The sequence below is a fragment of the Phytophthora cinnamomi genome (assembly GCF_018691715.1).
Source record: "Phytophthora cinnamomi strain GKB4 chromosome Unknown Contig67, whole genome shotgun sequence".
Lineage (NCBI taxonomy): Eukaryota > Oomycota > Peronosporomycetes > Peronosporales > Peronosporaceae > Phytophthora > Phytophthora cinnamomi.
Window position 1 is genome coordinate 152,547 of NW_027151000.1, and position 12,239 is coordinate 164,785.

A 12,239-nucleotide genomic window follows, 5' to 3' on the forward strand; every position below is an offset into this window, starting at 1 on the left:
GGCGTCACGCGCCGTTGTGCATGTGTTGACGGTGTCTTGCTTGGCGTTGAGAATCAGCTAGGGTTGTACAGGGACACATGCTACCTAGCTGTAGGGTCCCAGGCAGGTGAGGTTACGCTGCAGTGGGGCTTCAGACTTTGCTGCTTTCATTCAAGGAGCCTGCGGATTTCTACCTCGAACATAATTATCCTTGCACGCTCTCATCAACGTCACCATGCCGACGAAGTTCATCGTTGACTACATCGAGACGCTGGTGTGTCAACGGATATCATGCTCGAAGTGCAGACAGAAATTCACAGGTAGCGTTGTATCATGCCTCATATCGACCACCAGCTACTGTAGTACAAGAATATCGGAAACACGTCGTCTTTGATTAGAACGAGCCAAAGCCAAAGGGAGTACATCGTAAGAGAAATGGTTATTCGGCATCGTGTGTATTAGTGAGAGTTTCGACCTCTCTGCTTATGCTCCAGGTGCTGTAACGCCGCAGTTTGCTTCCATGCAGTAAAACACTAAAGACACCGCATGATGCTGTCAAAAGTGAAGCCAGGAATACTGGCTTCGTTCTAGCTAGCAGACAGAACGCCCATAGAGAAGGATTGCACAGACTTCCGTTGTGGCTTGTGTTCGTCGTCGCGACGATCCAGCCTTGAGCAGTTTGCTGGCCAATCGCCAATGCGGAGTTGAAGTCGATGTAGCCACCTGTTGGTTGAATATTACTGGCCATTATAGAATTCAAATGGGAACGTGATTGGTAGATAAGTTTATTTCGATTCGGAAATTCAAAGCAGCAATTCAACGAGAAGAGCAACAAGAAGGCAAGGCGAGTGCTCGATCGATGGACGCGCTGCACGCGCAGAAGGAGAATGTGGACGTCCGCAGCGGCGGCGTCGCAGGCAAGTTGAACTTCGCAGGTATGGCGTCCTGCTGATGCATTACTCCGACCCTGCCAACAGTCGACCAACGTGTTCGGCCAATTGTTCCCGCAACAGACAAGTTTGCGACGCCGAAGCGTGGGTTCGTCATCCATGAAGACTCGAAGTCCGGCAGCAAGAAGGGCCTAAAGGGAAGCTCCGCCAAGAAAAGGTTGATGGTGGTGCTGGGGTTTGCTTAATGAGCTCGACTTTTCTCACACTCAACTTCGTTGCGTCCTTGCAGCAGGCGCGTGCTGGGTGACATCTCCAACAAGCAGCAGAACCGCCAGGCCGACAGCAACTCCGGTGGAATCCCGTCTACCAAGAAGCCTGGACTGGGGAAGGGTCTTGGCCACTCGAAGAAGCTCAGTGCCAAGAAGCAGAACAAGACACCGTTGAAGTCCAAGACGCCGTTGAAAGCAAGGACGACCGCGTCACTGAAGTCCGTCACGGTGACCAAGCCACCACAGGCGGAGGAAGTACCTGTGCGTTGAGCCCAGTTCACTTTAGTTGTGTTTTTTTTATTTGTTTAGGTGTCTGACGTAGTGGTTCTGTCTTTCAGGATGTCGAGTTCGCGTACGGCGGACTGCCCTCACCCACGTCAGACTCGGCGTACATGAAGGGATTGCGCGACGAGATCGTGAGAGACATTCTGAACGACAAAACACCGACCCTTTTCGATGAATTTGACCCTGCTCAAGTCGTCGATGCGTGGGATGATGGACACGAGAAGGCCATGCTGGAAAGTGGCGAACCCCCTTCCCCGTGGTGGGCTTCGGTGGACCCCCAGAAGGAAAAAGAATCACAAGATGTTAACACAACAGAGGAGCTGGAGCACGAGGAAGATGACCTCAGTGTCCTACCACCGCCAGATAATCTTCCTGGTGATACACGCGACAACTTCGATGATGACGGCTTGCTGGAGGATCTCCTCAGCGTGGACGTTGAAGCTGCTTGCAGCGAATGAATGAAGTGGAAGCTTCCAATTGCTTTGATACCATGCATTGAAGTTATCGTAACCTATGTAATCCATACCTACCGTTTATTGTGTTCCCATCCGAGCCATCGCCAGGAATTTGGCTACCACATTGTCATCTACCGTTTGCCAGTCGTCGATTGACGTAAAAAACGCCGACAATTGCTCTTCAGGACTTGGTCCCGATGGCCGCTGCCGAGACGATATCGGAACTCCGCGCTTGGTGCAGTCCAATACGGCTTGAGCTCGCTCCACTAGAGCCTCGGGTATTCCTGCAACAGCACTTTGGTATCAGCGCGCCAAATCACCCTCAGAAACTGAGCTTTACTTACCGCATTTCGCAGCACATTTCAAGGCATTGCTGTGGCTTGAGATTCCCGGGCGTAGCTCATAAAGTGGTTCAGCGCTTGATGACGTGGAATATGATTCCGATGACTCTGTTGACGCCATCACTGTGCAAACTACACGTGCGGTTCCCTGTGTTCCTTCCAATTGCTCCCCATCTTGTAATATGCTGGTAACGAGAGACGGCTCTAGCAGATTGTTGCGAAATATTTCCTGACCAAAGCCCCCGTCAGTACAATGGCAATAACTGAAGAGTTACCTAGGTAAATGTACCAGGAAGTGGGTCGTCAGGATAACGTGTGGCCTTCCGTGAGCGAAGCTTTTCGTGGCTAGGTAGTTGATGATAGAACTCTAACCACACAGTTTCAATGAGTACCATCACGGGATGGCCGGACTCGACGAATGGAAGATTCGTACCACTAGAGCAATCCCATCAAGCTCAGCAGTTCCTTCAAAACACTATGGTTAACTTGTGCATTTGCTGCATGAGTAAGCCCTCTACAAACCTTTTCCGAATTCGTCAATCAGGAATAGTGACCGACCATCACCGTGGTTAAGCATCCATGCAAGCTGAGAGACGTAAGAAAAATGAGCTGTTGCAAAGCCACCATAGCGCTTACATCACATCACCTGGTTGCAGTCGATCGTGAAGGAGCTCTGGGATACTGTCGCGGATTCCATACTAACAGTACGAAAGTTATGGTCGGTTCTTGTATGCCTGGTATCGTGAAGAGTTTACCTCTGAATTCTGGTGAAGACTTTCGTAACCAGTCCTATCTCCGCTGGATTGACGTTAGACACAGCTATCAAGAATGTTTTCAACTATGTGTGTGCATTACCATTTTGCGCTGGCACGAAGGACCCAATCTGCGCCATGTACTGGAGTAGACCAACCATTTTCAAATACACGGATTTACCTGTTCAGTGTAGGATTGTTAGGTATGGTCGAAGGGCAGGGCAGGGCCGTCCTTACCTGATCCGTTGTGCCCCGTCACAATCTTGATGGAGTCGCGCGAATCCAAACAAATGTCATTCGGAATGTAGTGCTCGACAAGTAATTCTTGGAGAGGGTGGCGGGCTTGGGAGGCTTTCAACGTATTGCTTTCGGATATCCGAGGCCTTTTCACAGCAGTGAATATTACTTATCACTAGGAAGACCGGAAATATACTTAGCATTTGTACCTGGAAAAATTGAAGCTCTTAGCGCAGGACGCAAATGCAATCAGACAATCGAGATACGACATGACCTCAGTCATTTCTGTCAAGTACATTTTTTAGTGAAAGTTTGTTCGGTAAGCACTGAAACATTGGAGACGAACCGTGAATACTGCTCTCGTACTCCAGCAAAGCCATCGTCAGCTCCTCCAAGAGCCCTGTAGTCGTTACGTGACTGGTGTGAGCTAATAGCGCCTTCTTCTCATGGTACAGCACAATATCTCACCTCTTTGCATATCAAGAATATAACCTTCAATGTATGTTAGTTAGATTCAACCGTAAGTTGCGCTTACGAATGCAAGATACCGTAGATATCGCCTATTGATTCGTCCAAGTCGCGACAGCAAGCGTCCTAGACAAAAGAATTCATACGCACGTTCCAAAACGACACGAGCGCGTATTTCTTTACCTTGTAGTAGAAAGTTGTGTCGTCTTCTTGGAATTGAAATACGAAGTCCGGTAGCGTGGTCGGAGAATCACAACAAATAACATACCCCACTTGAGGGATGTACTGCACTGTGATCGACGACAGCACTGGGTTGGCCTCTTGGACCTGAAACGCGACCTCCGTCAACACCTACACAACCATTTTCGTATTAATTCCTGTCAACGCGTCGCAATGCTATTTTCGGAGGTAACAACGTTATCGCACGTTATCGAGGTCTTCGTAGCGCTCTCTCGTTGCATCCAAAGCTTCCGATACACCACTTCGGATCACCATTGTGCTTTCTTGTTGACTCTCTTCGAAGTCAACGACGTTTCCTAGGAGATTGCTAACGTGGACAACACCACGCTCACTTAACACTCTCGAGAATAAGTTGGGGGGTGACGAACTATTCGGATCGCAGTTGCTCTGAATGAGGGATCTGTCGTAGTGAACAATAAGCGTTAGTACTCCTGTCGTAGAAATGACACTGGTGCAAGCTTACTGTGCTTCCAGGAAGCTCCCGGTGGAGGTTGCAAATCGGCACCAGTCACCGACTGAAGCACACCGCCGTTTGATGCGCTGAAAAATCCCAGCTACATCTCTAAACTGCTTCAGCTTCCCAAACTGGATTTTGTCAGAAACCACAAAGAGAAGTACTCAACCAGGTCTAATACGTTACCAGTAGCTGACGAAGTTCGTCGTTTTCAGCTGCAGTGAAAAATGCGACGGCACTGAGGCGCTCGTCGATTTGCGTGTTGTTTACCAAAGGAGTTAGCATCCAACGGCGCAGCATGCTTCCACCAGATTTGGTCACTGTGCGGTTGAGGAGACCGAATAGACTGCATTTGAATATTAGTGAGCAGCCTTTGGCGGGGATACAGCGTGGAAGTAGAGCGTTAGCACCTGAATCCTTCTTTGGCTCGACCGGACCCCTGCATAAATACACGCGTTAAAATCGTTCATACGCAATATCACATGCAATGTACTGCACCTTGACTAGCGATGGATGAGCCTCCTACATTACATCAGAAATGGATGAGTTTCAGTCACCGACTCCAACGCTTTTCACGGGCATGGAGCACCTACATGATTAAATATCTGAAGTGATTGTAGCGTGGACTTGTCGATATACATGAATCCACCGAGTGCAACTTGTTCAACCGTTGAAAAGTATACGGATTCGACGTCGTCCAGTTGGTTTCCGATCTGCATGCAGTTAGTAGTGTTGTTCGCCGCTACCGGCTGCAAATGCACTTACCTTTTCAGTAGACAAGTAGAGCAACAAGGCTACACCCAAACAACCTTAGCAAAACTACACGTCAATGCCAGTGTTGCAGCCATGTTACTTACCTCCCGTGGCTCGGATCGATTGGGTGCTTTCGAAATCAAAGTAGCTTCCCAGGAATGTGTATGCCTCTCGACTGTAGTAAACACGAGTTGTTCAATCCACTTGTACCGATATTATAATGCGTGTAAACGTGCATTGCTTACCGAGACGACCGAGGTTGAGGTCTGGTAAACTCTGCAGATGCAGTTCCGACTTGAACATGCTCAATAGCTTGGCATCCCTTTAGGTAGTTGAAGTCTTCATGCCAGCCCGACAAGGCTGAGTTAACAATGGCCAAAACCTTTAGTATTCCCTTTCAGGCCCACCTGAATGCTACAGCATAATCTGTCAGTTGACACGCGTCCAGCCAAGTATATAGGAGCGCATTAACGCGCGGGACGCTTACCTTCCGAACGCTAATGCCGGTCTTTGTCTGGTGCGTTTCGTCCAGTTTCTTGATCATTCGGAGCATCCCGTTTGAACTCGCATTGCGGGAGGATATCAAGACGTGGTTCACTTCGAATTGCGTGTGTAGGCGCTCGATAACCTAAAGCGCGGGGAAGGTAAAAGGGTGGGGATCAGCTCGTGACGCATTCAACTGTCACAGCAAACAGACCTCCTCCAGCTCCCCAGGGCCAGCAATTTGGATCTGCAGCGTCTTGAGACTCGTGGTCAACGCGTTGTAGATCGCAACGCCCAGCTCGCTGCGATCGAACAGGATCGACATGAAGACGAGCTCCTCGTCCTCCACTTCAACATCATCGCTCACGCCGGAGAGCTCCTCGTGTCGCTGTTAAAGCACGACGTCAGACCCAGCAGCTCTCCCCACGCGCACTCGAGCACGGATACCTCGACTCCAGCTCGCTGCATCCTTGCGCTCCTGCCAGGCGTGCGCACTTCAACGCGGAATGCGGAATGGGAGCGCGAGTTGCCTCTCCCAAGGAGTGATGGTCTCACTGCAACATATAAACGGATAGAGGTTCTGTATGTGGTTCCAGAGGTTGTGATGGCCGCTATGATTCACATTTTGCAACGTGCAAGACAGCAAGATGGTACGACAGGCAGCCCGTGCGTTTGGCCCGCTTGGCGCTACGGCGTTGGTAGTGACGATTTTGTTTGCATGGCGGGTGCGATTCGCGGATACAGGCTACTGCGCAGATCTCAGAGAACCTCATCACGCTCAAAGGCTCGACCGAGATCGTCACCGAATTCTTTTCGTACAGCATCAACACGTACGAGCGTCGGCGCTTGGCATCCTTGAGAGCATTGAGCTAACTGCAAGCTGTGTATGACTGACAGCATTTTGTACCAGCGCGGCATCTACCCCGCGGAGAGCTTCAAGCAGGTGCAGAAGTATGGCTTGAACATGCTCGTCACGGACGACGACAAGCTCAACGACTTCTTCACCAAGTTTCTCCACCAGTTGTCAAGTACGCCTGCATCGAACTGTTTGTCAATCAATATGGAGTATGTTGACAGCGGTGTGTGGTTGCGATAGATTGGCTTCTGAAGGGCGAAGTGCAAAAGCTGGTGCTCGTCATCACCGGAATTGAGACGCAGGAGGTGCTGGAGCGGTGGGCCTTCGAAGTCCACGCAGAGAATGGCTCAGGAGAAGAGTACGCTGCACAGTGGATTGCGTTGGTGACCTGTGTTGGCCTTAACCAATCACTTGTTTGTTTTGCAGTGGAACGACACCCGCCTCCAAGCCCAAAAAGGAGATCATGTCCGAGATTCAGGCGATCATTCGGCAGATCACGGCAAGCGTCTCGTTCTTGCCTTTGCTGGAAGAGCAGTGCGCTTTCGATCTTCTGGTGTACACCGACAAGAACTCCGAAGTTCCTGCGTTGTGGGAAGAATCGGATCCTCGCTACATCAAGGATTCGGCAGAAGTGCGTCTGCGATCGTTCTCTACAAAGGTGCGCAGTTGCGGTTTTCGTCAAATGTATTCCTTTACGTCTTGTTCCTTATTCGATTTACCCACGGGGAATACCATGTGCAGGTTCACAAGGTGGACGCGATGGTAGCCTACAAGAACCCCGAAGCTGACATCTAACTGCCGCGTACCGTTCTGATAACTACGGGGCTAGTGAATGCTATCGTTTCCTGCGAGCGGCAACTCCGTTTCTACTTACTGCTTCTTGTCCTTCTTTTCAAAACGCGACAGAACGGTCTCGATATCCTTGTTGAACGTCTCTTTGCTGAAGTATCCGTCCTTGTCAAAGTAACGTCCAACGTACAGCTCCTCCTTCCTCTGCTTTTCCTTCGAGTTGGCATGGTGGATGCTGATTGTGTAGTGCGACTCCGTGTAGGGGAAAGTCGTCCGCACCAGGATGGTCTTACCTGACGAGCCCTGCAATCAGGCCATTTCAGATCATCACAGTTAGCGCAGGCTCAACTGTAAAGCTATCAATGATCAATCACTATACCGTCCGCGTCATCCGCAAGAGGATGTCCTTCTCGATGAACGTGGTGTAACCGAATATGAGCGCATGGATGAGGAAAAACCTAGCAGCCACACAAGATAAAACCCTGTCAGAACACTTCAACTAGAGCACTGTATCAGTTGCGGACTGCAGTCCACACTCACCCGCCGACGCAAGAGTAGATGAGCACGTGCTCCGGGATGGCCGGGTGCTGGTAGAAGTGCGACACAGCCGCGATGACCGTGGCCAGCAGCATGAGCAGCAGCTTGGCGTTGTCCCAGCCGTAGTGCAGCTTGAAGTCCTCCTTCCCCTTGAAGAACTCGACGATGGTGTCGTCCAGAAGGTTCTTGACGGCGTTCTGGTCGCCCGTCTCGATGTGGAGGTCTGCATCCGTCACACCAGCGTCAGTACGCAGCCAACAGTCAGTCTATCCGCGAGCGACTCGCTCAGCAGCACGCACCATTCAGCACCATCTCGTCCTCCGAGTCCTTGCGCTCCGGCGCGGCGGCGGTGCTGCTCGAAGCGCCCATCTTGCTGTCCGATCGACTGTGGTGATGTGGCACTTTTGAGTCGGGATATTTGCCTAGGCTATGGCATAAACCCGCGTGATAGCGTACTGCAGCTTGAACCGGTTTCTACTTAGTATTCTGTTCACTAGTCTATCTTATGCCTTTCACTAGGCTCTCCTAGGAGCTCATCTGCTTTCCATGCTGAATTCAGCCACCTGAAGCTCGGCCAAGGGACAGTAGCAGCACCAGCACCAGCAGCGACGGATCCCGCAGCCGTACGACGCGATGGCCAAGGCGAAGGTCTCGAACGAGGATCTTAAGCGAAAGATCAAGCGCCCCAAGGCGCGGCACGACGCGGCGACCGACTCGCCCGTCTCGTCCACTGGCGCTGCTGCGCCGGCCGCGTCCAGATCTCTCGCGTCCGCCGTGGCGCCGCCCAAGTTGCAGTCGCCAAGCCCCAGCTCGCGCGGTAGGTGCAGCTGCAGTGCAGTATTCAGTGTTGCAATGCATGGAGGGGCCGGTCTTTGCAGCGCAAGAGCGAGAACGCTTACCGTGTCACCGTTCCCATGCAGCTTCCAAGCCGTCTCCAGCGAGCCGATACGACAGTTCGTTGGGACTGCTGACGAAGCGCTTCGTGGAGCTCATCCAAGCTGCGCCGTCGAAGGATTTGGATCTGAACACGGCGGCGGAGTCGCTCGGCGTGCAGGTAGGATCTGCGTTTTGTGTATCATTGAATTGATACGAAGTTGTTTTGACTCGGTTTCGCGTGAATTGCACTGGTGCCGGGACGCGTAGAAACGACGTATATATGATATCACCAACGTGCTCGAAGGTATCGGCCTTATCGAAAAGACGTCCAAGAACAACATTCACTGGAAGTACGTGAGCGGAATGCACCGAGCGCGGTGGCACCTGGTGGCGTCGAGCTGTAATCGGTTTGACGTTCGTGGTTGTGGTTGTCTTTTGCAGAGGTGCTAGTGGACCAACAGGCAGCACCGATAGCTACCAGGGAATTGACCACCTTCGACAGAGCATTTCAGATTTAAGACAAGAGGAGCTGAAGTACGATCAGCATATCAAGATGGTCAGCCAAAACATCCGACGTCTCTACGAGGAAGAAGCATTTGACAAAGGGAGCTTCGAGAACTTCTGCTATGTCACACACGATGATATGCGGCGGCAAGAAAGCTTTGCAGACCAGAGCGTGATGGCGATCAAGGCCCCACCAGGCACAACACTTGAGGTTCCAGACCCCGACGAGGGTATGCCTGCCGGTAAACGCCGGTTTCAGATCTTTCTCAAATCTACGGGTACGCATTGCTACGCCTTTGAACCCGTGTTTGATAGGTGCACGTATCGATCTCATCGTCCGTGGTTCTCCTAGATGGTCCTGTGGACGTGTATTTAGTTCGGCGAATGACTGACGACAAGGAGGCGGCGGATGCAGCTGACTCAGCGAAGGAAGCAGGAGCAGTTGCCGCACCTGATAGTCCTGCAGCTCCTTTGGACCAGGTGGGTTGAGTGATATTTCGGAAGATATGCCCACGAACATTCCGCCACGGTGTGCTCATTTTGTGATTTCTGTAGCAGAGATCGTACGACTCGGACAGCGGGATCTTCAAGCTCGCACCCCTAAAGGTAATTAGAATTGATCGCCACACAAAGTTAGCTAGAATGTGTCTGAGTATTAACTCTGCGCGCGTTATGGCAATGACCAGACCGATCCAGATTTCTGCTTTAATCTGGACGACAGCGAAGGTATCTCGGACTTCTTTGCTGACATCCCATAAAGAGGGATGGCGGCCTTCTCCATGGCGCACTACGCCAGTAACATCTTCAGCTTGCCGCCTGCTTCGCTGACGACAACTGGCGAAGAAGCTCTTTCTGCTTACAGCACCAGCAAGCCTGCCCACCTATTTAATCCTGCTGCCCTAGAGAGTTGATCTCTTTGCTTGGTGAGAACCACGATCCAAGTAGCTGCTCTGCAGCATTTTGACTCAGTCGATGTGCCGGATGCGACAACATTAGCACGAACGCCTGGCCAGCAACAACAAACAATGCGGGTGTTAGACAGCCAACCACACCACGCTGGAATAAGCGCCCGTGCCGCTGGATGTGCACCACAAGTTTACAATAGCGAACAAAAATGAACTGATGCGTACCTGGTGCAGTCTCTCGAGCGATCCGCCAATTTCTAGGAAGTAGAATTTGGCGAACGGGTTGGTGCTGTCGAACGCACAAAATTGATCGAAAACACTCTGAAGAGCAGCAGGTGTGAGCGGGTACCACGCGTTGACTCTTTCCAAGCAAACTCACCTGCGCTGCCTCTTGCGGCACGTCTTGATGCCAGTAGATCACGTCGAGGTGAAATGAAGGATCGTTGATGAAAGCAAGCGAAACTTCTGCTTGGGTAGCGTGGAGTTGTGGACTCTGATAACAAGATCCACTCGATTAGCTAAACCATCAACTGAGCAGTGAGTGATATCGTACCTGGTTCACCTGCCAATACAGCAGCAATAGTCGAAACGACGATGCTGCTTGACGCTCCTGTGTTGGAAGGAGCGAGCATGATGTTAGCTTTGTTCTCATCCTTGCAAAGAGGGTTTTATCCTTACCATTTCTCTCTGCCCGCGAAAGTAGTGAGCCGCATCAGCCAAGAGTGCATCAAGGTCCACCATGTCGTCTCTCTCGGTGGAGTCGAGTACGCCAGGCACAGCCGCCACTGCGGCCTCGACGTTTTGTGTAAACTTATCGAGCAAACGATTCGGGGGCAGGTCATTTACAGCCGACTGTCACCGCAAATGATGTGTTGTACTGCACCTCTTGAACGACAACAAGCCGCGAGTGTTGGGCTTTGGCGAGACTAATCTGGTGCTGGAACAGCTAGTGTCAGCAAACCTACGTAGACGCAGAGAAAACCTGCGCAATACATGCACGCTGCCAGCACTCACGTTGCTCCCCATTTGCAGTTTGATGCGCACGATCTTCTGCATCGCCTCCTGTAGCATTCGAGCGTCGCCATCTTGCTCCGCACCCACTCCACACAAGCAGATCATCTGCAACCATCCCCACGAAAACACAAACCGATAAGCTTACGAGATGTTGCCACCGCCACCTGGAAGTCGAAGCAGCACCGCTGCCCACGTACAAGGTGCTCATCAGCAATCGTTAGCTGGCGGAGAGCCTGCGCGTCGTCCAGCGTTGGAGCAACCTCCATGGCTTTGCACGTCTCTCGCGATACGTCGTGTGATTGGTTCTTCGCACCAGAGCTCCTGCTTCAACTGCACCCCAAGCAAGCCACTACACTATCTGATGCCTGCCGCCGACGGGTCGAGCAACTTCCTCGTGGGCCGGGGCAAGTCCAAATCCAAGGGCGCCACCGATGTGACGGCGCTCAAGCCCACGGCAGTCCGCACCATCAACACCAACAAAGCCGCGTTCCATCGGCACTCGCAACAGCAGACGCCAGTTCCAACTTCTACCGCGGTGCCTTCACCTCGAAACCAGACTCTTGCTGTGGAGTCTTCTTGGCACGGGAACCAGAGGTCTACGAGTGTGCTGGGCCACCAACAGTGCCAACAGCAAAACAGGGGGAGCCATTGAAGCGGGCTCAGTCCATGCCAAGTTTGCATGCTGAGGAGGGTGAAGCAGTGCAACAGTGCGCACTCTCCATGATGGCTGCGAGGCGGTCGGGGCTCCCACCTCAAGAACGATCGAGGTCGCCATCGGTGAGACGGAGAGAGCAGCCTGAACCAGTTGCAGAACCCGTCGCGGATTTGGCGGTGGATGTGGAGACGCGTTCGACAAGAAACGGAGCAGATCCAAGTCGAGTGCTCGAGAGAGATCGACAAGTTGCAGTCGTCGTGAAGAAAAGCGTGTAGCTGCAGATGTTGATGATGAAGATGAAGATAAAGAGAAGGAGCCCATGACCATAACGACGACATTTGGCCCCAGCGAATCCATCCGAGAGCTTGAAAAAGCAATGAAACAAATGAAGCGAAGGTTGGATGAGATAGTTCCAGTTCGTGACAAGCTCAAAAAGCAGGTCGAAGCGCTAACACCGAGATTATCGACATCGAGGAGATGCTCAAGGCATTTGCCAA

At 51.8% G+C, this 12,239-nt stretch overlaps 7 protein-coding genes across 9 annotated transcripts; 3 read left to right on the forward strand and 4 right to left on the reverse strand.

Annotated features, from left to right (window-relative positions):
• Positions 1–838: 838 nt before the first annotated feature.
• IUM83_09357 (uncharacterized protein) lies at positions 839–1,881 on the forward strand (the record flags this gene model as incomplete). Its single annotated transcript, XM_067933793.1, has 4 exons — positions 839–914; positions 993–1,086; positions 1,162–1,399; positions 1,477–1,881. The coding sequence occupies 4 exons, from the start codon at positions 839–841 to the stop codon at positions 1,879–1,881; spliced, it is 813 nt and encodes a 270-aa protein (XP_067786555.1).
• A 75-nt stretch (positions 1,882–1,956) lies between these two features.
• IUM83_09358 (uncharacterized protein) lies at positions 1,957–5,481 on the reverse strand (the record flags this gene model as incomplete). Of its 2 annotated transcripts, none has more annotated exons than XM_067933795.1 (23): positions 1,957–2,162; positions 2,223–2,448; positions 2,509–2,586; positions 2,653–2,684; positions 2,742–2,805; positions 2,866–2,917; positions 2,975–3,008; positions 3,075–3,152; positions 3,209–3,354; positions 3,418–3,493; positions 3,555–3,608; positions 3,677–3,700; positions 3,757–3,802; positions 3,860–4,027; positions 4,103–4,316; positions 4,380–4,501; positions 4,557–4,716; positions 4,781–4,809; positions 4,869–4,892; positions 4,964–5,083; positions 5,136–5,164; positions 5,228–5,298; positions 5,369–5,481. In XM_067933795.1, the coding sequence occupies 23 exons, from the start codon at positions 5,479–5,481 to the stop codon at positions 1,957–1,959; spliced, it is 2,166 nt and encodes a 721-aa protein (XP_067786571.1). The 2 variants fall into 2 exon arrangements, with proteins under 2 accessions (XP_067786571.1, XP_067786572.1); XM_067933794.1 differs by having other exon boundaries at positions 2,975–3,017.
• Positions 5,482–5,805: 324 nt separating this feature from the next.
• On the reverse strand, positions 5,806–6,074 carry IUM83_09359 (uncharacterized protein; the record flags this gene model as incomplete). The annotated part of the gene is made up of 2 exons (XM_067933796.1): positions 5,806–5,994; positions 6,054–6,074. 2 exons carry the CDS (start codon positions 6,072–6,074, stop codon positions 5,806–5,808), a joined length of 210 nt encoding a protein of 69 aa, XP_067786696.1.
• Positions 6,075–6,253: 179 nt separating this feature from the next.
• Positions 6,254–7,257, forward strand: IUM83_09360 (Mitotic spindle assembly checkpoint protein MAD2A; the record flags this gene model as incomplete). Its single annotated transcript, XM_067933797.1, has 6 exons — positions 6,254–6,256; positions 6,351–6,436; positions 6,504–6,634; positions 6,703–6,820; positions 6,889–7,120; positions 7,204–7,257. 6 exons carry the CDS (start codon positions 6,254–6,256, stop codon positions 7,255–7,257), a joined length of 624 nt encoding a protein of 207 aa, XP_067786562.1.
• A 75-nt stretch (positions 7,258–7,332) lies between these two features.
• IUM83_09361 (Signal peptidase complex subunit 2) lies at positions 7,333–8,157 on the reverse strand (the record flags this gene model as incomplete). Its single annotated transcript, XM_067933798.1, has 4 exons — positions 7,333–7,554; positions 7,631–7,709; positions 7,792–8,011; positions 8,088–8,157. 4 exons carry the CDS (start codon positions 8,155–8,157, stop codon positions 7,333–7,335), a joined length of 591 nt encoding a protein of 196 aa, XP_067786670.1.
• Positions 8,158–8,421: 264 nt separating this feature from the next.
• On the forward strand, positions 8,422–9,926 carry IUM83_09362 (Transcription factor; the record flags this gene model as incomplete). Of its 2 annotated transcripts, none has more annotated exons than XM_067933799.1 (7): positions 8,422–8,605; positions 8,709–8,842; positions 8,932–9,014; positions 9,106–9,446; positions 9,521–9,648; positions 9,724–9,774; positions 9,855–9,926. In XM_067933799.1, the coding sequence occupies 7 exons, from the start codon at positions 8,422–8,424 to the stop codon at positions 9,924–9,926; spliced, it is 993 nt and encodes a 330-aa protein (XP_067786564.1). The 2 variants fall into 2 exon arrangements, with proteins under 2 accessions (XP_067786564.1, XP_067786563.1); XM_067933800.1 differs by having other exon boundaries at positions 9,727–9,774.
• Positions 9,927–10,053: 127 nt separating this feature from the next.
• Positions 10,054–11,353, reverse strand: IUM83_09363 (Striatin-interacting protein 1; the record flags this gene model as incomplete). Its single annotated transcript, XM_067933801.1, has 8 exons — positions 10,054–10,173; positions 10,299–10,394; positions 10,453–10,566; positions 10,636–10,683; positions 10,752–10,883; positions 10,957–11,010; positions 11,088–11,192; positions 11,285–11,353. 8 exons carry the CDS (start codon positions 11,351–11,353, stop codon positions 10,054–10,056), a joined length of 738 nt encoding a protein of 245 aa, XP_067786565.1.
• Positions 11,354–12,239: the final 886 nt, after the last annotated feature.